This window comes from Wyeomyia smithii, chromosome 1, assembly GCF_029784165.1.
Source record: "Wyeomyia smithii strain HCP4-BCI-WySm-NY-G18 chromosome 1, ASM2978416v1, whole genome shotgun sequence".
NCBI lineage: Eukaryota > Metazoa > Arthropoda > Insecta > Diptera > Culicidae > Wyeomyia > Wyeomyia smithii.
The window spans coordinates 65,542,131-65,564,864 of record NC_073694.1 but is presented as its reverse complement, the minus strand read 5'-3'; the positions used below and the strand labels follow the sequence as shown (position 1 = coordinate 65,564,864).

Here is a 22,734-nt window from a genome sequence, read left to right as displayed (position 1 = left end):
AAGTCCGACCAAACCGAAATCCTGCATGAGGACTTTTTTCGGGAAGACGAAACTTTTGAGCCCTACCGCTAACCAAAACTCGAAGGTCTAACCCCTAAATGCGTGTACCGGCATGTCTCCCAGGAATATATTCCATTCTCACAGACATTTCAGATACTCGATGCAACCTTTCGTTGCATATTCTGAAATATTATCCTTTTTATGCACTTCATGCACGAGCTTCCTTCTCAGTATTCAATACAAATCACGACATTTCATTACCACTGACGTAATCCGAAATAGTCGCTGCGCGCAGTTTTGCATTATCAGAGCTTTTAACCGAAGATGACTAGAACAAGATACCTGACTCTCGCATAATTCATCGGTCATGATTGTCGCTGTGCGTGAGCAAAAGTGGAATTAATTTCTACACTGTTAATATGATGTATACTTAACGTCAAAATCAATTGACGCCAAGGCCAAGACATGACTGCTGAAAGGTGAAACTATTTTTCAGTATGCATGTGGACGAATTTACGGTGCTGCCATCCGAAAAATGATAACAACGTGTACGAATGTTTAGTTCTCAAACATGAAATTTTCCGGAAAAATCAAGAATTATCGGCGCATCATTTAAAATTAAGCGTACCATCAGACCTTCCTGATAACCGCTATGAGCACGCTCTACAGCCAAGTTTTCCACCCTTGACGAGGTTAATAAAGCAAAAATCGGGTGCCTCGGTGAACCTGACAATATGCACAATGGTTCTGAAACCTGGTTTGCGACATATCAAACTTTAAGTTTTGGTAGAATGAGATCTGAAAATAAATTTAACCCTTCAATATAAACCCCCACTCTGACAGTCAATTTCACACTTTTCATTCGTACTTTGAAGTGCAAAAAATATGGCGATAGCATTAAGTGCAAAAAATGACAATATCATTAATTTGCATGTTATCTTAAGCGTCGCGCTGACCAAACAGCTACACCTTCTTCATATACAATCTTGAACAGCTCAACGATCGATGACGAACTATGCACGATAAACCAGTTTTGCTCATAGTGACAATTTTATGAGAATTTAAGTCATCAGATGGCAGCACTAACCGTCGGAAATCGGTCGTGTTCGAAATGTATGAAAAATATGTAAGTTAGGTATCTTGTTCTAGTTTTCTTTGTTTTAACGCACTTAACGCGTACGTTCCATTGGCCCCATCTCAAGAACCTCCAAATTCCAGAATGTCGACTTCCTTAGTTTTTAAAATTAAATAACATTAAAGACCCTATCAAAATGCGAAACTGGCGTCGTCAAACCGTATAGCAACACTAAAGTTGGCATTACACGATGCGAATATTTTGTTGAAGTGATCAATATTGTAATATTTGTTTGCAATGTAATTCAAAATTACTCACTTCAATTATTTATCAGAAATATTTGCTGACTATTCAGTAATTCAGTAAACGAAGAATTAGGTAAGCATTTGCTTCATCTAATATCGCTCTTTTTTTCGAAAAATCTTCACCTTCGCGACATCAAATTAGTCTGAGTTCATGGTAGCAAACAAAAATTGGGATGGAGAAACTCTGACATTTTTTTGCCTTTCTCCTAGAAAGGTATAGCAATCACTTGCAAAACCGAAAGTATAAAAGTGCTCCAAAGGGCCGAATGACATGTATCACTCGACTCAGCTCGACGAGCTGAGCATTTTCTGTATGTGTGTGTGTGTGTATGTGTGAGTATGTGTGTGTGTATGTGTGTGTGTGTGTATGTGTGTGTGTGTGTATGTGCAGATTTTTATTCTCACTCACTTTTCTCAGAGATGGCTGGACCGATTTTCATGAAATTAATTGCAAATGAAAGGTCTTGTTGCCCCATAAAACCCTATTGAATTTTATTGAAATCGGATTTTTAGTTTAGAGGTTATGTTTAAATATGTGAAAATCATGAAACATCAATATCTCAGAAACTACACAACCAATTTGAACGAAATTGGTTTCAAAAGAACGGGCTACCTAGAAAACTCTTAAGTTTTGAATTTCATAAAGATTGAACTTGTGGTTCAAAAGTTATGAAAAGAAAAGTGTTCTGAAGACTGTTTAATCTCACTCATGTTTCTCAGAGATGGCTGTATCGATTTTCATAATATCAGTGTCAAATGGAAGGTCTAATTGCCCCATAAGACCCTATTGATTTTTTTGCAATCGGACTATTACTTTGCCTGTTATGTTGAAAAATGTGAAATCCAGCTATGAAAAGAAACATATTCCGAAGACTACATGGACTCACTCACTTTTCTCAGAGATGGCCGACCCGATTTTCACAAAATTAGTGTCAAATGAATGCTCTAGCTGCCTCAGAAGACCCTATTGAATTTTACTGTAATCGAACTGTAACTTCAATTGCAATGTGCCGACTTGTGAAAATCACGAAACTTCATTATCTCAGAAACTACACAACCGATTTGATTATTATTATCAGATGAGCGGGCTAGTTAAGGGTTAAATGATGCATAATGATTGAACTCGTGGTTTCAAAGTTTGGCTGCCCTACACGTTCCCATTTCATTTGATTATAATCGAACTTAAGCAACCGTTATATATTAAATTGTTAATAAAACAACGAAAGTCTATTATCTCAAAGATTACATGACTTATTTGAAAATAACTAGTGTCATACGAACGAGTCATCTCTTAAACTTACAAATAACAAACTTCATAACAATTTGATATGTGGCTCAAAAGTTATAGAAAGAAAGGAAATTCAAAGACTATTTAAAACTATACTTGCTTTGATCGATATATGTGGCCTTAACATAATTTAAACGTTCCAAATTCATTGATTCCTTGCGATGTGTTTAAAGTCTGCAAATGCACGACGAATCGGCCATAGGATATGATCAAAGTCAAATAACAAATCGTTTGAAATGATTGGTTTTATCGAAATGACAACATCCTCGTCTTTTGGCTTCTGTACATCGCCTTAAATCTGAATATATTCATATTGGGTGGTATTCTGTCATTATCAGCAGACTTTCTGGTATCAATCTGACACCGGAAATACCCATATTGGGAGGTATTTTTGGTTGTTTTCCAGAAACTAAAAGTGGTCGTCTTCAAATTCAAAATGGTGTTCAGGGTCAATGTTTGGTTTCTATGCATCATCACGTTTACGGAAATATCCATATTGAGTATTATTCGGTCATTTCCGACTGTTGCCTATAAGTTGCCATTTAGCAATTCAAAATGGTGCCTGAGGTCAATTGTTAGCTCCTTGCATCATTCTGGTTCCAGAGATACTCATATTAGATAGTATTTGTTTATTTTATGCTGTTTTTCACAAACCGGAAGTCGCCATCTTGGATTTCAAAATTGTATTTAGGATACTGGTTGAAGAAAAACTCATATTGGGTGATATTTGGTCACTTTGGACTGTTTTTCAGAAGCCGAAAGTCGTCATTTTGGACTTTAAAATTTCCTGTGAAATCAATTTCTGTCATCTGGGCGTAATTCTGGTTCCGAAAACATTCATATTGAATGGTATTTGGTCATTTCCGGCTGTTTGCCAGACACCGGAAGTCACCATCTTAAAATTCAAGATTGTGTCTGTGATCAATTTTTAGCTTCTGTGCATCTTTCTGGTTCCAGAAATACTAACATTTAATGGGAATCGTCCATTTCAGGCTGTTTTCCAGAAACCGGAAGTTGCCATCTTACAATCCAAAATGTTGTCTGAGGTCGATTATGGAACATATTTGTTACCACTAAAAACATTCACCTGCCAATATGGTTCCATTTAGTTGATTAGTTCGCGAGATGTGCAGAAAATTTGTGAAGAAACATGTACTTCCAGAAGAGGGAGGGGCGTCAAACCATTTTGGACATATTTGTTACCTCTAAAAACATTCACATACCAAATTTGTTTGTATTTTCTTGATTCGTTCTTGAGCTGTGCGAAATTTGTGTTTCATATTCATGGGATCCCTCCCTTATAGAAGAGGGAGTCGGGTTTCAAACCATTATGTACATATTTGTTACCACTAACAACATTTACCTGCCAAATTTTGTTCCATTTGGTTGATTAGTTCTCGAGATGTGCACAAATTTGTGTTTCATCCAACTATTATGGACATATTAGTTATCCCTTAAAACATCCACATGCCAAATTCGGTTTCATTTGCTTGGTTTGTTTTTGAGTTGTGCAGAAATTTATGTTTCATTTGTATTGGACCCCTCCCTTCCAGAAAAGGAATATTGATGTTGTAATCTTTATATGAAAAGATTACAACATCAATATTTTAGAACCTAAAGAGTGAATATACATTTATTGGATTGAAGCGTTCATGTAAATCTATTTTTACAAATAAAAATTGAATGAGAAAGGCTGGGTCTGACCGCTAGGTGGATTAATTTAGGTTTTGATATTGATACAGAGAATATCACGGAATGGTTGGTGTCCATTCACGTCGTCTGTGCTAGGAATGCTCGCTTGTGATTGGTTCATTGTTCGTTCTTGAAGACCCTTAAAACTCCTGTGTTGCAAATAGTTGCAATAAAACATTGCGAACTCCTGATGTTAACTTGAACATGTTTTGTTTTTTTCAATTCGTTTTTCATGTGAATTGAATATGAAATTCTAACAAATTTAGTGTTATTTTTTACTAAACTTTATTTAAAATATCATATTTGCTGAGAATTTTTTTCTCTATCGGATCCTGTGAATTACCGGGGAACGAGATTTTTCATTCCCGTTTTCCGGGAAATCAATCTACAAAATTGAAAAAAATACTTTATAGACTTCAATTATGTTTTCCCGCAAACGCAGAAAAACGATCGCGTGCCGATAATTCGCACCACAAGTACTATTTAGAGAAACTAAATAGTACTACAAGTTTGTACAATGTCTAACTCTAATGGCTGAAGCGTAAGAGCCCAGATTCAGTGCAATATTCAGTCAATATTCGCTGTGAATATTGTAATATTGACCGCGAATATTAGCTGAATATGGGCTCTCACACTTCAGGCATAAGAGTTAGAGAATGGCTTTCTTCGTCAAACTTGTAGCATTTATTTGAGGGCTGCACTGCAAGTCTGTCGTCCATCGTGTTTTAAAATTGTATTTGTGGAACGAGCTATCGGCACCCGACCAATTGAACTAAATGGATACCCCAAAATTGGATATGCAACCTTGACTGTGTTGGCCAGTCTAACTTAAAACGAAATGATTAAATTACAAACAAACCTCCCTATTCAACGTCACCAGACGGCATTTAGTATTATTTGCAAATAATTATTATTTGTATTATTTGCAAATAATACTTGACTGTGCAAAATTTGTTTGCAGTGAAGAAATCTTAGCAGGCAATGCAGAACGAAACTATGTGAGAAAATGTATTAATTAAAGTTATGGTTCTATGTAGAAAATTATTACCAACCGGTTCATGCCGCACCGTGTGTCTCACTCAAATCAACGGTATTTCTAATAGGTTTGCAATACAAACTATCATTGGATAGTAAATTACCTTCAAATAGTTTTAGATGAACCTGTATAACGTTATAAAGAAAATGGTGTTTTGTTTTCTGACCTAAAAATTTCAAATCTTTTTTTCTGGTAATCATCACTGGTAAACAAAGATTTTACCCTAGAGCTCAAACTTGAAAAAAATGAGAGATTATAGCTTTTTAAGCATGCCTGTGAATTTTCTTGCCCCTAGCAAAGATAACTTTTTTGAGAGACTTAAATGAGTTTTTCCGTAAGGGGCCATCCACATACCACGTGGACAGATTTTAAACGAATTTGCACCCCCCCCCCTCCGTGGACAACTGCTCATACAAATTCTGAAAATTTTGTATGGACCGTGGACAATACCCATACCCCCTCCCCCTCCCCCAAAGCTGTCGACGTGGTATGTGGATGGCCCCTAAGGAAACGTAGAAACGACGTACACGGGGAACAATTACTCTGCGGTCCTTTGATGTACTTCTGCATTCACTAGGGGCATCGAAATTCACCGGAAGCTATAATATTCCTAGGGCAACTCATTGGAGCTTTCAAAATTTAATTTTTTTGGTTTCTCATTTTAAGTACCATCACTAAGTTCTGGCAGATTGTAGTAAACATTATTATCGTGAATTGTGAAAAAATAGATTTTAAAAACTAATATTTAATGACAATTTGCAAAATTTGTTACAGAAATAAAAACTTTTTCACATTGTATATATTTTTTTTAAGAACCGCATTTTCATTGCCTATAAATTTGCCAAAGACACTATTTCAATCAAACAAACCGTTTTTCTGATACAGAATATTTTAATCATTAGTTACATTTTTGGATAAGTCCTTTTGAAACAGCAGTCGTGAGTCAACATAAACAACTGATATCATAAAATGACCTCTTTATCAAAAAGAACAACTGTAAAAAGTTTCAGCGAAATCGGAAATGATCGATCAGCATCGAACGGCGAAGTAGCCTGGCCTCTGAAAAAGATATAAAAGAGATATAAAAAGTAGAGTGTTGCATTTGTGGATATCACCGCATTTTTTACTTAGCACAACGCAAATTGTTATTTACTCTTCAATGATACAGGTCGGACTCGATTATCCGGTGTATGTATCAATAATTTTTTCCCTCTAGTTAAACAAATCTTTCTAATAATCGAATCACAAAAAAAATATTTGAATTTGTGATTAACGAGCATAAAATAAATATTTCCAGTTGTTGTTTTACTTGTATGATGCAATGGCGTAGCTAGAAATTATTTCTGAGTAAAAAGGGGGTAACATCTTGAAAAGAAAAAAAAAACAAATTAGGCTTTTACTATATCCACTTAATTTGGACGCGTCCTAAACATGCCGGAAGGGACATAAATGGTAACAAATATGACGGAAGGGATAGTAAAGGTAAAATTTCTAAATAAAATTATAAGCAAACACCAAAAAAAAAATAAAATTCCTGATAATCGAATCCCGGATAATCGATTTTGACCTGTATTTGTAGCAACCTTTAAAAGAACTGCTTTATAGGTTACGTGGAGGTACAGTTGTGTTTAAAACAATAGCACCAAATAATCTGTTCGAATGTACTAAAATCAAATGAATCTGATTGACAACGAAACTGTGTAAAGAAACATCTAATTACAGAAAAGAAAAGTTTTGTATGTATGTTTCAGCATAACTCTTGTATACTTGACCAGATCTCAACCAAACTTTTTCGTGCATTATGGTAACTTTTCGAATTAATTCGATGACTTTCGGGTCATGCTTGGAGGCCAGAAATTGATTTCCGGAACGGAATATGTTGTCTGATGCCAATTTCAAATCGAAGAAGGCGCCATCTGGGAAGTAGTAAAAAATTAAGAAGAACATTTCAAATCCCCTCGAATAGTGGTATTTCCGAATCCGAAACCAATAATAAAACACCGGAAATCGATGTCCGACAATATTTTGGAATTCAAGATGGCGACTTTCAGCTCCTGGAAACCTGCCAAACTGGATTATTTACTGCGATATGTAATTTTTGGAATCAAAATGGCGTTCGAAGACCAAATATCAATATTCGACGCTATTTTTAATTCCAAGATAGTAATTTCCGGTTTCCTCTATATTGATATTTCCGGAGCTGATATGACGCCGAGAAACAGAAAATTTATATCTATCTCCCGCTATTTTAAAATTCAATTCGCGGTTTCCGGTTTGTGAAAGTCTGTGTAAAATAATACTGGTGAAGGGGAAGGGGTAATAAATTGGACACCATAAGCTATTTTTCAAGTTCCTCCACAATTAAACACTAAAACCATGAGTCGACCGCGCACATTACCTGAGAAACTAATGATTGATGCAAAAAATAGGTAGAGAATACCATGGAACGAGGTGAAATTGATCAATTTTTATAACAATTTACAATTAACTAGCTTCATGTACATTTTTCCCGAAATAGTTTAATTTTAAAACAAGTACTGGCATGTGCTCCATCAAACCTCTATGGCTTATGGTGAAATTTCTATCGTCCACTTCATGGAATAAATTCGATGATTCTATAAGGTACTATGAGGTAAACTGAGGTGAAATTGATCACCATTGAAATCCATACATTCTTTTGGCAATGTGCTTTTTTTCGATATGCTAGTGATAAATGATGATTTCTGTACTGGAGAATATCATTTACAGTTAGTTTGGAAACGAAAACAACGATATTTCAGGTTTGTTTTGTTTGGTTCACGAGCTTCATTTGTTTATTTTGGTTCACGAGCTGCTTGTTGCTAAATTTGCTCTTATTTGATCGTCGTTAGACCGATTTCAATTCGGTTTGTTGCAAAAGCTCAATAGCTCTGAAATTAAAATCTTTGTGGTTTCCTGCAAATTCATTAGTATTTCTCTAATAGTATGGAATGATCATTGTGGAAAATTACATTTTTTGAGCTTTTATCAAACTTTACTCACTTCTCCAAATTTAACGTAATTAACCCTTAGCTAAGATTACTTTAAGTAAATTCAATACTTTTTTTATTATTTGGAAACTTGTTTTATCAAATTTGATTGAGTTTTGACTGAGTTAGAAGAATTTTTCGAAAATATGAAAAATTGCACCGGGCATGCAAGGGTTAACTTTGACAGGTATGTGAATCATGCAAAAGTTGCGTTTAAGGACACGTTAACATTGCCTAGTACTGTAAGAGCAATACCTTTTGATTAGTATTTTTTATCACGAATTTTCAGGTGATCAATTTCACCCCACTGATTAATTTCACCCTATTTAACGGTAGCTTCCAGTTCCATTACCCAATGTGAGTTTTTCAGGAACCGGGATAATGCTTAGAGGCCGGGAATGAGCTCCATAATTCATTTTGAAATACGATTTTGCGACTTATGGTTTCTGGAGAACAACTTTAAATTGCCAAATTCAATCCATTAAAGAAATATTGATGTTTTATCTAAAGTAATAATTGAAGTATAAAATGTGAGATTTGATGTGTAATCACGAGCAATACCGGAAACGTTCAAATAGTACAATATAGTTTTGATCAATCAATTTCGTTTCTTTCCATAACTTTTGAACTACGTAACAAATTGTTATGAAACTTGTTATTTGTACGTCTGAGAGACAGTCCGTAGTAATTTTCAAATAAGTCGTGTAATATTTGAGTCAATAAACTTTCGTTGTTTTCAGAATTCAATACATAACGCTTGAAATAAAAGTCCGATTATTATAAAATGAAAGGGCAACCAAACCGTTCATTTGACACTGAGATTGTTAAAATTAGTTCAGCCATCTTTGGAAAAACGAATGGTTTTGAAAAGTATTCGGAACATGTTTCTTTTCACAACTTTTGAACCACATGCCTAGTCATCATAAAATTGTTCAGTTAACCCTTAACTAGCCCGTTAATTTGATATCAATATTGTTTGAATCGGTTGTGTGGTTTGTGAGACAATGAAGCTTTGTGATTTTCACATTTTGATACATCACAAACGAAGTTACAGTCCGATTACAGTAGAATTCAATAGGATGTTATGAGGCAGCTAGACCTTTCATTTGACACTAGTTTCATGAAAATATGTTCAGCCATCTCTGAGAAAAGTGAGTGAATTTGAGTATTTTTCGGAATATGTTTCTTTTCATAGCTAGATTTCACATTTTTAAACATAACAGGCAAAGTAAGAGTCCGATTGTAAAACAAATCAATAGGGTCTTATGGGGCAACTAGACCATCCATTTGACACTGATTTTATGAAAATCGGTTCAGCCATGTCTGAGGAACATGAGTGAGATTAAACAGTCTCCAGAACAAGTTTCTTTCCATAGCTTTTGAACCACATGTTCAATCTTTATAAAATTCAAAAGTTGCGGGTTTTTCAGGTAGCCCGTTTATGTAAAACCAATTTTGTTCAAACCGGTTGTGTAGTTTCTGAGATAATGATATTTCGTGACTTATACATTTTGATACATAACCTCTAAACTAAAAATCCAATTATAATGAAATTTTATAGGGTCTCATAGGACAACTAGACCTGTCATTTGCAATTAATTACATGGAAATCGGTTCAGCCATCTCTGAGAAAAGTGAGTGAGAATAAACATCTGCACATACACACACACATACACACACATACAGAAAATGCTCAGCTCGTCGAACCGAGTCGAGTGATGTATGCGATTCGGCCCTTCGGAGCACTTTATTATTTTCATTCTTTGACTGTTTCATGTAGCATAATTTGTCTTAAATAGCTTCGAGTGCATTCAAGATAAGGTGCCAATGGTGTTTATACATTTTTTTTTCAACGTAATAGTCGAGATGTAAGAAGGTGTCCATTTTACCACCCCTGTTCATTCTAGAGCCGAGCAGTTTTATTAAGCAAATTCTTCTACTCCTTTACGTAATTTTTATAAGGGAGTAGGTAGTGGAGTTACGTTTTGTTACATTAAGGGTAGGGTTATCGGTTTTTTGCGTAACGTAACTGAGAGAGAGAGAGAGAGAGAGAGACCGAGAGAAGAGATAAACAAAAAGAGGAAGAGAAAAAGAATTAGAAAAAAAACATGGAAGGAAAAGAAAAGAAAAAGGGATCAGGAAGCAAAAGCAACATCCAGAGGAAGAGAGAGAGAGAGAGAGAATGTGTTAGAGTTGATATGGAAAATATTAAAACCTAATTTCGGGAGAGAGAGAGATAAATTAACAGAGATGAAAAAAGATTTTGTTATGTGATTTCTTACTAAGGGTCAAATTCATTCACATTTATGATTCTCAACATACTTCGCAACACGTTTCGACAGGGACATGGAATATCAATTTTCGAGTTCAACCAGTCTTCAGTATCTTTCAAACCAGCATTATAACAAGAGCTTTATTGAACCCCGAGCAAGATTAGGTACCCAGCTAGTTGAATATGAAAGGAATATTTCATTATGAACACTGAACACGGCTAATAATAATTTTTTTGTATGGTTTATTATAAAATAATATTCGCCACTGCTACTAATTTGTCATTATTTATTGGGCACTGTATTTTCCTGGGGTTGTATAGCAAAGATTAAATCATTCCAACTAAATGGAATAACTAAGGTTTTTCAACTGAAATCGAAATTTCATACTTCAAAAACTTAATCCCACTGTTAGAAGCTAGCTTTGCACCTAACGTTTCGCTTTTTCTCTTCTCTATGTTGCTCTTTCAGAAAAACATCTTTCCGGCGAATGAAATCGACTATCCCGGCTTCCAGCGTGCAGAACAGAGCGTGAGAGTAAGCATCACAAAAGCGCGGGTGAAATGTGCCACCGTGCCACGGTATCGTGTCGATCAAACGAAATCCTTCCCCGAACGACATGATGCTTCGAAGGTGGCCTAAACTGGGGCTGATGCAGCCTTACTACAAGTACGGCTTGTGGCGGTGCTGGCTGCTGGTCAGTCTAGTGTTGCTGCACCAGATCAGCTACGGACGGATGGAGGAGGTGCTCCGGCTCCGGGGTGGTGGTGGTGGCGGTCAGTCCGCCTTTGGACAGGCCCGACATCCCCTGCAGCAGCTGGACGAACACGAAACGTACTCGTCTTCCTCGAACGAAATCGAGTGTCCGAGCTTTGCCGAGAATTCCGCCTGTCCGTGCTACAAGTTCGAAGATGGTAAGCGTAGACCAGCAGTGAGTTGGTTTTTATTGTACTGTTTTTAAAATTCAAGCATAGTGCAGACAGACGTAGGCCGTATGGCGCAAGACTATGTGGTGAAAATTGGAAAACCATTACGCGTTTCTGTGTGGAAAGCTTTTAGAGTGAAGAGGAGCCTAGGTGCATGCAGCGTAAACCGATAGCATATTTTTTGTCGTTTCTTCGTAGGTCTGTTTCTCGAATGCCCAAGCATCACGGGAGAAGCGTTGCGCTCGACGCTGCAGCTTATATCGGCCCCCATCCAGTCGTTGTCGGTGTACGAGTTTGACCGTTCGGTGAAATCCCTTACCGCAGATCTGTTTGCCTCGTCGTCCGGGTCCCAGTTTGGCGCCTCGCCACAGGCAACCGGTAGCAGCAGCAGTGGCAACGATGTCAACATCCGACATCTTCAGTTTTCCCACTCCAACTTGCAGCAGTTGAAGGAGAACAGTTTGAATAATTTACGAGCGCATTTAGAGAGCTTAAGTATTGTAAATGGAAAATTGACACAAGTAAGTTTGCGACGCGTTGAAATCTTGTGCTTTTGCGATTTTCCTTCTGTGGCCAGAAGGAAGACACATGCCCCGTATGCGGATGCTCCTAGCGGGCGAAAGTGCACTTGAGTGCTTTCGCCCGGTGTGTGGTAAAAGTTTCCGTTAATCCGACAGGACATGTGTTTTCCGCGTTCCCCGTGTGGCTCTTGCCGAAGGGGAAATGGGATTCTGATAGTGCGTTTTTGTGTTTTCTCTTTCCTCTCGCAGGTGCCCACAAAAGCCCTGAGTGGCATGAAGAAGCTGATGGTGTTGGACTTTGAGCTGAACGAGATCGGAACCGTTGAGGAGTATGCCTTCTACGGGCTGCATCTGGTCAAGCTAAACCTGAAGGGTAACCGGCTGCAGCGGGTACCGGAAAATGCGCTGGTCGGGCTGGAGGATTCACTGGCCGAGGTTGACTTCTCGGAAAATCAGCTCAAGCAATTTCCAACGGCGGCGCTCAAGCGGCTGGAGAATTTGCGCTCGGTGCGGCTGTCGATGAACGAAATTAACTCACTGGAACAGGATGACAGTTATGCTCGGTTTAGTTCGTTGGTGTTTTTGGACCTGAGTTTGAACAATTTTGTCGAGTTGTACAGTGATGTGTTCAATCCGTTTCCGTACTTGAAGACGCTATCGTTGTATAATAATTTTATCGAACTGGTACATAGAGATAGTTTCGTGTCGTTGAAGGAGCTCCAATCGTTGGATTTGAGCCACAACAAGATAGTGTTTGTGGACGCGGAAGTGTTCGCCGCGAATCGAAAGCTGCACACCGTGGATCTGAGCCACAATCACATCCACTACGTGAGCGGTGTGTTTGCGAATTTACCCCTGCTGAGGGAGATCTTTCTGAGTGAGAATAACATTCTGGAACTGACGGACGATTGTTTCAGTAATTCGACTAGTGTTAAGGTGATCTATCTAGAGAACAATTCAATTCAACGGTTAGACGCGGAATCGTTAGTGACGCTGTTCAATCTGGAGCAGCTTTATCTGAGTGGAAACCATATCCCGAGGATTCCGGCGGGATTCTTCGAGTCGACCAGCAAGCTGCACTCACTGAGTTTAGATAATAATATGCTAAGTGAATTAGAAGGTTGTCTGTTCAGGCGGCTGCCTAATTTAAGAGAGGTGCGATTGAACGATAATCAGTTGAGGCTTATCAGGGAGCAGCTGTTTGCTGAGTCGAGTAACTTAATGGAGCTTCATTTGCAAAATAACGCGCTGAGGGTGATAGAAAGGTTTGCGTTCAAAAATTGCCACCAGCTGCAGTATATAAATTTGCAGGAAAATGCACTGAATGAAATCGATACGATTTTCTCCTATTCGGCGGACGGATCGACGGCTAATCATTTACAGCAACCTCTCACAGCTCGAGGCAAACTGATAACGACGAAAACGGGTGTGAGTGAGGAGCTTCCGTTTGGAAGCTTGGGTTCTGAGTCTTCATCGGCGTCGTCGTCGCTTCTTTCCATTCAGCTGAATTCGAACTCAATCAAATATCTCCACGGAAGTTCGTTCCAGGGTCAAACCGATGTGCAAGTCATCTGGTTGGAAAATAACATGCTTAAAAGCCTCGACAAGATGCTTTTTGCAGATCTCATACATTTGGAGAGGCTCTACTTGAGGAATAATTCACTCGTCAGCATCGAGGTGGGTGCTTTCGACTCACAGCGAGCGCTTAAGCATCTGGATCTGAGCGTAAATCGGTTATCCGAATTAAACGAGAACCTTTTCCGCAGTATGGCCGAACTGGATGAGCTTTATTTGTCTGACAATGAGTTGGAAAAGCTAACTCCGAACGTGTTTGGAGCTTTGCGAAGGTTGAGAGTTCTGGACCTCAGCTATAACAAGCTGGGAGTGCTGCAATCGAACGTGTTTCAGCCCAACTTTTCCGTTAGTGTTATTAATTTGAAAAGCTGTGGACTCTCTCGAATTGAACCGAACGCTTTTAAAGGATTGCAAAATCTAAACGAACTAAACTTGGAGGAAAATCAATTGAAATCGGACGACATCAAACAGATAGATGCGAGCTCACTGAGAACTCTTCGGCTCTCGGCTAACAATTTTACTATAATACGGGAAAATATGTTGGACCGGTTGCCATCCCTGCAGACGTTGGCCCTGGATCGGTGCGCAATCCGCGACTTACCCTACACGTTGTTCAGCAAAAACAACAACTTGGTCAAGTTAGACCTCAGCAGTAACCTGCTGCGCACGTTGAGGAGGAACATTTTCGTCAATTTGAATGTGTTCAAGGAACTTCGACTGTACAACAACTCCTTCAGTGACTTCCCGCATGTCGCTTTGTCGAACGTTTCAACCTTGGAGCTCCTCTCGCTATCGAAGAATCAACTCACCAGCGTAGATTTCTTCAAGCTAAACGGTCTTCCGAACTTACGCCACTTGGACCTGCGAGACAACAGTATTTCCTCTCTGTCAGGGTTTAACACCATCACCCTCCCGCATCTGGACATGATTGACCTCAGCGGTAATCTGCTGCTCGCACTTCCGGAAAACTTCTTCAAGCACTCGATCAGTCTGCAGCGCATCGATCTATCCTGCAACCGATTCAGCCAGATTCCAAACGCCGCTCTGTCTGAATCATCCCTCGCCCGGTTGGCCTGGTTAAATCTAACCGGAAACCCGCTGCAGCGAATACACCAAAGTATGTCTTCCGACGCGGATCTGCGGCGCTATCCTCACCTTAAAGAAATTCACATCAGCCAGACTAACCTTACCATCCTGACGAGTAAGGATTTCGAAATCTACCCGGCTCTGCAGAGGCTCTATCTGCTCCAGAATCGCATCAATCGAGTCTCACCGGGAGCTTTCGTCGCGCTATCCAATCTCCAAATTTTGGACCTAAGTGTCAACGAAATCGAAATTCTTCCGAAAGAACGCCTCCAAGGGCTGCGCTTGCTGGAAATCCTCAACATCTCCACAAACAACATCAAGGATCTGGACGAGTTTACCGAGGACCTGCAAAAGCTGAGAATATTGGATGTTTCCTCGAACCAGCTGGAGCGGCTGCAGAAAAACACCCTGCGTCATCTGGTTGCCCTGCAGGAGCTGGTCCTGTACGGCAATCGAATCGTCAGCATCTCGTCCGATGCGTTCCGTTCACTGCGGGCCCTGCGGTTGTTGGATTTGCGTAAAAACTACTTCGAGTATGTGCCGTTGAGGGCACTGAAACCGCTGGAGACGCACCTGCGGCAGCTGCGAGTGGAAGGTGAGTTCGCAGTTTAGTTGTGTCACATAGCAAACTGACTGGGTTTATAATTTATAAAGTTTTCCATCGTTTCCTCTTCAAAAGTTTCAACGCTGATGGAGTCATAATTACTACAACCAACACCGACGAAAGTCAATTCTAAGTTGCATCGTTATCGGTCCAAAAAATTTGATTTTATATTTATCTTCTGTTTTCACAGATTACAAGAGTTTCGCTGTGTTTTTTTGTTTGTTTGTTGCGATTCGATAGATGCCAAAAAAAGTACCACATTAATATTGACTGTCGACCGGCCCGGCTCTTTTCTCCTAAAGATAGCAGCATTGCGAAAAGTTGCTCCCGGCATTACGGTGTACAGGGGGATCAGCTTTAATGATTATGATTATGATAACTTTCATTACCGATCCGCCGACAGATGGCCCAAATTGGTACTCAAATTTAACGTGTTGCTCTTCTCGTTTCTTGTGTTTGCTCTGTTCTAGAAAATCCCCTCGTTTGCTCGTGCGACACTCAGGAGCCGTGGGAGTGGCTGAGCGACCACCGGAAGTGGACGCTTGGATACGATAATGTGCGCTGCGAACAGCCACCGGAAGTGCAGGGTAAAAATCTCTTGACGATGGAACCGCAGGAATTCTGCGACACGCCGCTGATACTGAAAATCGCCATCCAGGATATACAGCCCTACTCGGTGCTGGTGTCATGGCAGAGCCGGGAGCACTCCGGACTGCACGGGTATCATGTAATATTTCACTCGCTCGATACGGTGGAGGATGTAAGTAAATATTGGTTTGATTCCTCTTAATCACATGGCATGCCAAGAATAACCTCATGTTAATCCGTTCATGGTTGCTTGTGAAGGTATAAAAAATCTTCGCATTTTATGCATTTTTTGCTGAATAAAGTTTCACTTATTAGAGTTGCGCGCGAGTAATTATACCAATACCAAGTTGTTTGCTATACAAACAGTAATATAAGTAACAACAAAAATGGTAAAAATTGTAAAATAATAAAAAGTGAAAGCAGTTAAAAAATGTGGTATATAACAGTGGAATTTAACCAGAATATTAATATCCATTGCACATTCATGCAAAATAGTCACATACGATTTTTTTTTTTTGCTCCGATCATACTCGAAATAGCTAGAGGGGTCATTTCATACGGAGTAATCACGAAAAAGCACAAACTAGGATACGAACGTCACAGATTTTGCATTTTTTAGAGGAATTCATTTCGTGTCACCTTGGAAAAATCGCAATTTTGGTGTTGATTGAACTGCCTCCCGCGCTGTAAGACCTCCTCTTTATTGTAGAATAGGCGCATCCTATACGCAAAACTCATGAAAAAGATTGATAGGTGATTTTTGAGGAACATAAAACAATAAATAAAGAAAAACCTAAATTAATCCACTTAGCGGTCAGATCCAGCCTTTCTCATTTACTCTTTTATTTGTTAAAATAGATTTACATGAATGCTTCAATCCAATAAATGTATATTCACTCTTTAGGTTCTAAAACATTGATGTTGTAATCTATACATATAAAAATGCAGTCCGGTCTGTCTGTCTGATCCATATAGGCTCGAAAACTACCGAACCGATCGACGTGAAAATTTGTATGTAGGGTGTTTTGGTGTCGATAAAGGTTCGTATGATAGTTTGAGACCCCTCCCTCTTCTGGAAGGGAGGGGTCCCATACAAACGAAACATAAATTTTTGAACAAGCCAAGCAAATGAAACCGAATTTGGCATGTGGATGTTTTAAGGGGTAACTAATATGTAAGATGGCAACTTCCGGGTTCTGGAAAACAGCCAAAAATGGCCGATTTCCACCCAATATAATAATATCCGGATCTAGAATGATTCACAGGAGCTAAACTCGACCACAGATAGTATTTTGAATTTTAAGATGGCGACTTCCGGTTTCTGAAAACAGCTGAAAATGACCAAATACCACCCAATATGAGTTTTTCTTTCACCAGTATGACGTTCAAAATCCAGAAATTGTCTCCAAATGCCATTATGAAATCCAAAATGGCGACTTCCGGTTTCAAAAAAACAGCCAAAAATTGCTGATTTCCGTCTAACATAAGTATCTCCGGATCTAGAATAATACACAGCAGCTGTAATCGACCACAGACCCAATTTTGGAATTTGATTTGGCTACTTCCGGTTCCTGGGAAACAGCCGGAAATGATCGAATAACATCCAATATGGGTGTTCCTTCAACCAGAATGACACTCAGAGGCTAGTAATTATCTTACATACCATTTTGAAATCCAAGATGGCGACTTCCGGTTTGTGAAAAACAGCCAAAAATAGCCAAATACCATTCAATCTGTGTATCACTGGAACCAGAATGATGCAATGAGCTAACAATTTACCTCAGGTACCATTTTAAATTGCTAAATGGCAACTTCTGACCGAATAATACTCAATATGGATATCTCCGTAATCGAGATGATGCATAGAAACCAAACATTGACCCTGGACACCATTTTGAATTTAAAGACGACCACTTTTAGTATCTGAAAACCAACCGAAATAACTAAATAACTCCCAATATGGGTATTTCCGAGATTGATGCTAGAAAATCTGCTGAAAATGGCCGAATACCAAAAGTCGAGGATGTTGTCATTTCGATAAAACCAATCATTTCAAACGATTTGTTATTTGACTTTGATCATATCCTATGGCCGATTCGTCGTGCATTTGCAGACTTTAAACACATCGCAAGGAATCAATGAATTTGGAACGTTCAAATAGTACGATACCACATTTAAATTATGTTAAGGCCACATATATCGATCAAAGCAAGTAAAGTTAAATAGTCTTTGAATTTCTTTTTTTTATAGCTTTTGAGCCACATATCAAATTGTTATGAAGTTTGTTATTTGTAACTTTGAGAGATGACTAATTCGTATGACACTAGTTATGTTCAAATAACTCATGTAATCTTTGAGATAATAGACTTTCGTTGTTTTATTAACAATTTATTATATAACGGTTGCTTAAGTTCGATTATAATCAAATGAAATGGGAACGTATAGGGCAGGCAAACTTTGAAACCACGTGTTTAATCATAATTCATCAGGTAACACTTAACTAGCCCACTCATCTGAAAATAATATTGATCAAATTGGTTGTGTAGTTTCTGAGATAATGAAGTTTCGTGATTTTCACATTTCGGTACATTACAGACGAAGTTACAGTTCGATTACAGTAAAATTCAACAGGGTGTTATGAGGTAGCTAGACTTATCAATTGACACTAATTTTGAGGAAATCGGGTCAGCCATCTTTGAGAAAAGTGAGTGAGTCCAAGTAGTCTTCGGAATATGTTACTTTTCATAGCTGGATTTTACGTTTTTTAACATAACAGGCAAAGTAAGAGTCCGATTGCAAAACAAATCAATAGGGTGTTATGGGGCAACTAGACCCTCAATTTTACACTGATTTCATGAAAATCGGTCCAGCCATCTCTGAGAAACATGAGTGAGATTAAACAGTCTTCAGAACACGTTTCTTTTCATAACTTCTGAACCCGAAGTTCAATCTTTATAAAATTCAAAAGTTAAGGGTTTTTAAGGTAGCCCGTTCATTTGAAATCAATTTCGTTCAAATCGGTTGTGTAGTTTTTGAGATAATGATGTTTCATGATTTTTTCATTTTGATACATAACCTCTAAACTAAAAATCCGATTGCAATAATATTCAATATGGTCTTATGGGACAACAAGACATTTAACTTGCTATTAATTTCATGAAAATCGGTCCAGCCATCTCTGAGAAAAGTGAGTGAGAATAAAAATTTGCCCATACACACACACATACACACACACACATACATACAAAAAATGCTCAGCTCGTCGAGCTGAGTCGAGTGATATATGCCATTCGGCCCTTTGGAGCACTTTTATACTTTCGGTTTTGCAAGTGATTGCTATACCTTTCTAGGAGAAAGGCAAATATATTTTTTTTTATCGGAAGTGTTGCCATGTAGATTACTTTTGTATTTAAAACTTCAATTTGCATTTTTTAGCAATCGCAGTAAATTTTATTTTGCCAGTTTGGAAGTTTTTAAACCCAGAAGTCCCTATCGTTCGATATTTTTGCATTGCAGTAGCTTTTTTCAATGGAAACGCATGGTGGTTATGGTGGAAATTGAAAGATAAAAAAAATCCTATCTCTAAAATAAAAAATATATAGCTCCGAAAAAATTTAAAATTTATATAATTTTTTTTGAAAAATTCAGAAAAATATCAAACAATAAGGTCTTCTGAGTCTCAGATGCTCCAAAACGTCAGAAAACGGTTTGTATCATTTGATTTTGCATAGTTATTATTATTCAAAATACAGTAGAACATGTTTTCTTCAGAGGTTTATTCATTACCTTAAATTTGATGCCAAAAGAGTTCAAATTGATTCAACGGCTCAAAAGTTACAATATTCTTTTTGAGAATTCAATGGTATAATGTGACACCCTAACGGCCAAACAAAAATACAAGCGTAAAATTTCTCGATAAAAATAACTTTAGCGATTAAGAGTATGATCTGAGCAAAAACTCGGATAGAACTTAAAAAACCCTTTTTGATTTCATTATATATGACATTCGACTATTTATAGTGAAAAAAAAAAATCGGAGACTATACACAATCGAGTCCGACCTGTAATCGAGCTCGGCCTATGAATAAAATAAACCAGTCGAAGGAGAATCAATCAAAACAGTAAATACAGTGAAAACATTGACTTCAATAAAAACAGAATGAACAAGAAAAAACCTAAATTAATCCACCTAGCGGTCAGATCCAGCCTTTCTCATTCGAACTTATTATTTGTAAAAATAGATTTACATGAACGCTTCAATCCAATAAATGTGTATTCACTTTTTGGGTTCTAAAATAATGATGTTGTAATAGAAGTATAAAATTTGAAATTTGACGTAATGTAAATGCTCAAGAAATAGCGAAATAAAAGAAATGACTCTTAATTTCGAACAATTCTATCACGAGCGATACCGGGAACATTCAAATGGTACGATACCACATTTAAATTAATTATATTGTGGCCACATATATTGATCAAAGCAGGTATAGTTTAAAATAGCCTTTGAATTTCTTTTCTTTCCATAACTTTTGAACCACATATCAAATTGTTATGAAGTTTGTTATTTGTAAGTTTGAGAGATGACTCGTTCGTATGACACTAGTTATGTTCACATAAATCGTGTAATCTTTGAAATAATAGAATTTCGTTGTTTTAATAACAATTTGATACATAACGGTTGCTTAGTTCGATTATATTCAAATGAAATGGGAACGTATAAAGCAGCCAAACTTTGAAACCACGTGTAAAATCATAATTCATCAGTTAACCCTTAACTAGCCCGTTCATCTGATAATACTATTGATCAAATCGGTTGTGTACTTTCTGAGATAATGAAGTTTCGTGATTTTCACAATTCGGTACATTACAGACGAAGTTGCAGTTCGATTACAGTAAAATTCAATAGGGTGTTATGAGTCAGCTAGACCTTTCATTTGACACTAATTTCGTGGAAATCGGTTCAGCCATCTCTGAGAAAAGTGAGTGAGTTTATGTATTCTTCGGAATATGTTTCTTTTCATAGCTGGATTTCACATTTTTAAACATAACAGGCAAAGTAATAGTCCGATTGCAAAAAAATCAATAGGGTCTTATGGGGTAATTAGACCATCCAAATGACACTGATTTTGTTGAAATCGGTTAAGCCATCTCTGAGAAACATGAGTGAGATTGAACACTCTCCAGAACACGTTTCTTTAAATAACTTCTGTACCGCACATTCAATCTTCATGAAATTCAAAAGTTAGGGGTTTTTTAAGTAGTTCGTTCATTTAAAACCAATTTTGTTCAAATCGGTTGAGTAGTTTCTGAGATAATGATGTTTCGTGATTTTCACATTTTTAAACATAACCTCTAAACTAAAAATCCGATTGCAATGAAAATCAATTGGGTCTTATGGGGCAACTAGACCTCTCATTTGCAATTAATTTCATGAAGATCGGTCCAGCCATCTCTGAGAAAATCGAGAGAATCGTGAGATTGGGAGAGCGTTACATACACACACACATACAGAAAATACTCAGCTCGTCAAACTAAGTCGATTGATATACGAGATTCGACCCTTTGGAGCACTTTTATACCTTTGGTTTTTCCAGTGATTGCTATACCTTTCTAGGAGAAAGGCAAAAATAGTTAACGAAAAAACAAATCCAAATAGAGAAATGTTACACAGTCGAAAAAAAGTGAAAGCAGGAGTACAGTATAATAGTACAATCAGTAGCATAATAGAAAAGTTGAAAATTTGAGAACAGTCAAAACATTAGTAATAGTAAGAACCGTTAAACTTTGAGCCAGCAATACATTAAAATATTGAAATATTAGACGAGTAAAAACAAATAAAATCGCAAAAATAATACACTCAGTAAACACAGCAGCAACAATAAAACGATCAAACCAGTAATTAAAGCAACAAACAGCTCAAAGAGCAATAATTGTGAAAGCTGAGAAAACTGCCAAAGCAGGAAATTTGTAATATATAATAAACAGTATAAACAGTTGAAAAAGTGATATCAATTGTTGGAAGCACGAACAACAAAAAACAAAAACAACAGTAAAAATTAAGAAAATAGTTCAAACCGAAAAAACTGTGGAAAATGCGTATTTCGTTGAAATTATGTTTAACGTAAAAATATTAAAACTATTAGAAAAATGCAACAACTTGAACAGCATAATCTCTAGTAAGAGTCAGTAAGTATCAGTAAAAAGAGCAATACGAAAATAAGTAGTTACTGAAAACAGTGAAAATTTCTAATAAAATATAATATTTAACGCAGTAAATGTACTAAAACACTAAAAATAATGAAGGAAGTATGAACGTCATCGAAATGTATATAGTAAACAGTATAAACAATGGCAACTGTGAAAACTACGAAACATAAAAATCAGTGAAAATGTTACAAATAGTAAACCAGTAGAATGGCATCATCAGCAAAAAATTAAAATTAACTCAAAAACAGAAACAACAAGAAAAACAGGTGAAACAATGGGAACAGTATGAAAAGGTAAACGGCAGTAAAAACAGTAAGAACAGTAAAACCAGTAGAAACAGTAAAACAAGGAGAATAGTAGAACGAGTTAAAACAGTGATGATAATTAAAACAGTAGAAACAGTAAAAGTAGTAAAAACAGTAAAAATAGTAAAAGCAGTAAGAACAGTAAAAAAAGTAGAAACGGTTAGGACAGTAAAAATGGTGGAAACAATAATACCAGTGCGAACAGAAAAATGATGAAAACAGTCAAACAGGAATATATTAAAACGAGT

The 22,734-nt window shown here is 37.4% G+C and overlaps 1 protein-coding gene across 4 annotated transcripts in view; it reads left to right on the top strand.

The window, feature by feature from the left end:
* LOC129719055 (protein artichoke) overlaps positions 1-22,734 on the top strand; it is a 123,165-nt gene that overhangs the window by 85,399 nt on the left and 15,032 nt on the right. For all 4 annotated transcript variants that reach the window (XM_055670418.1, XM_055670425.1, XM_055670442.1 and 1 more), the window contains 4 exons: positions 11,146-11,588; positions 11,799-12,121; positions 12,371-15,377; positions 15,857-16,146. In XM_055670418.1, the coding sequence (XP_055526393.1) occupies positions 11,294-11,588; positions 11,799-12,121; positions 12,371-15,377; positions 15,857-16,146 (3,915 nt within the window). In that variant the 5' untranslated portion in view covers positions 11,146-11,293. The remainder of the gene's footprint in view (positions 1-11,145; positions 11,589-11,798; positions 12,122-12,370; positions 15,378-15,856; positions 16,147-22,734) is intronic.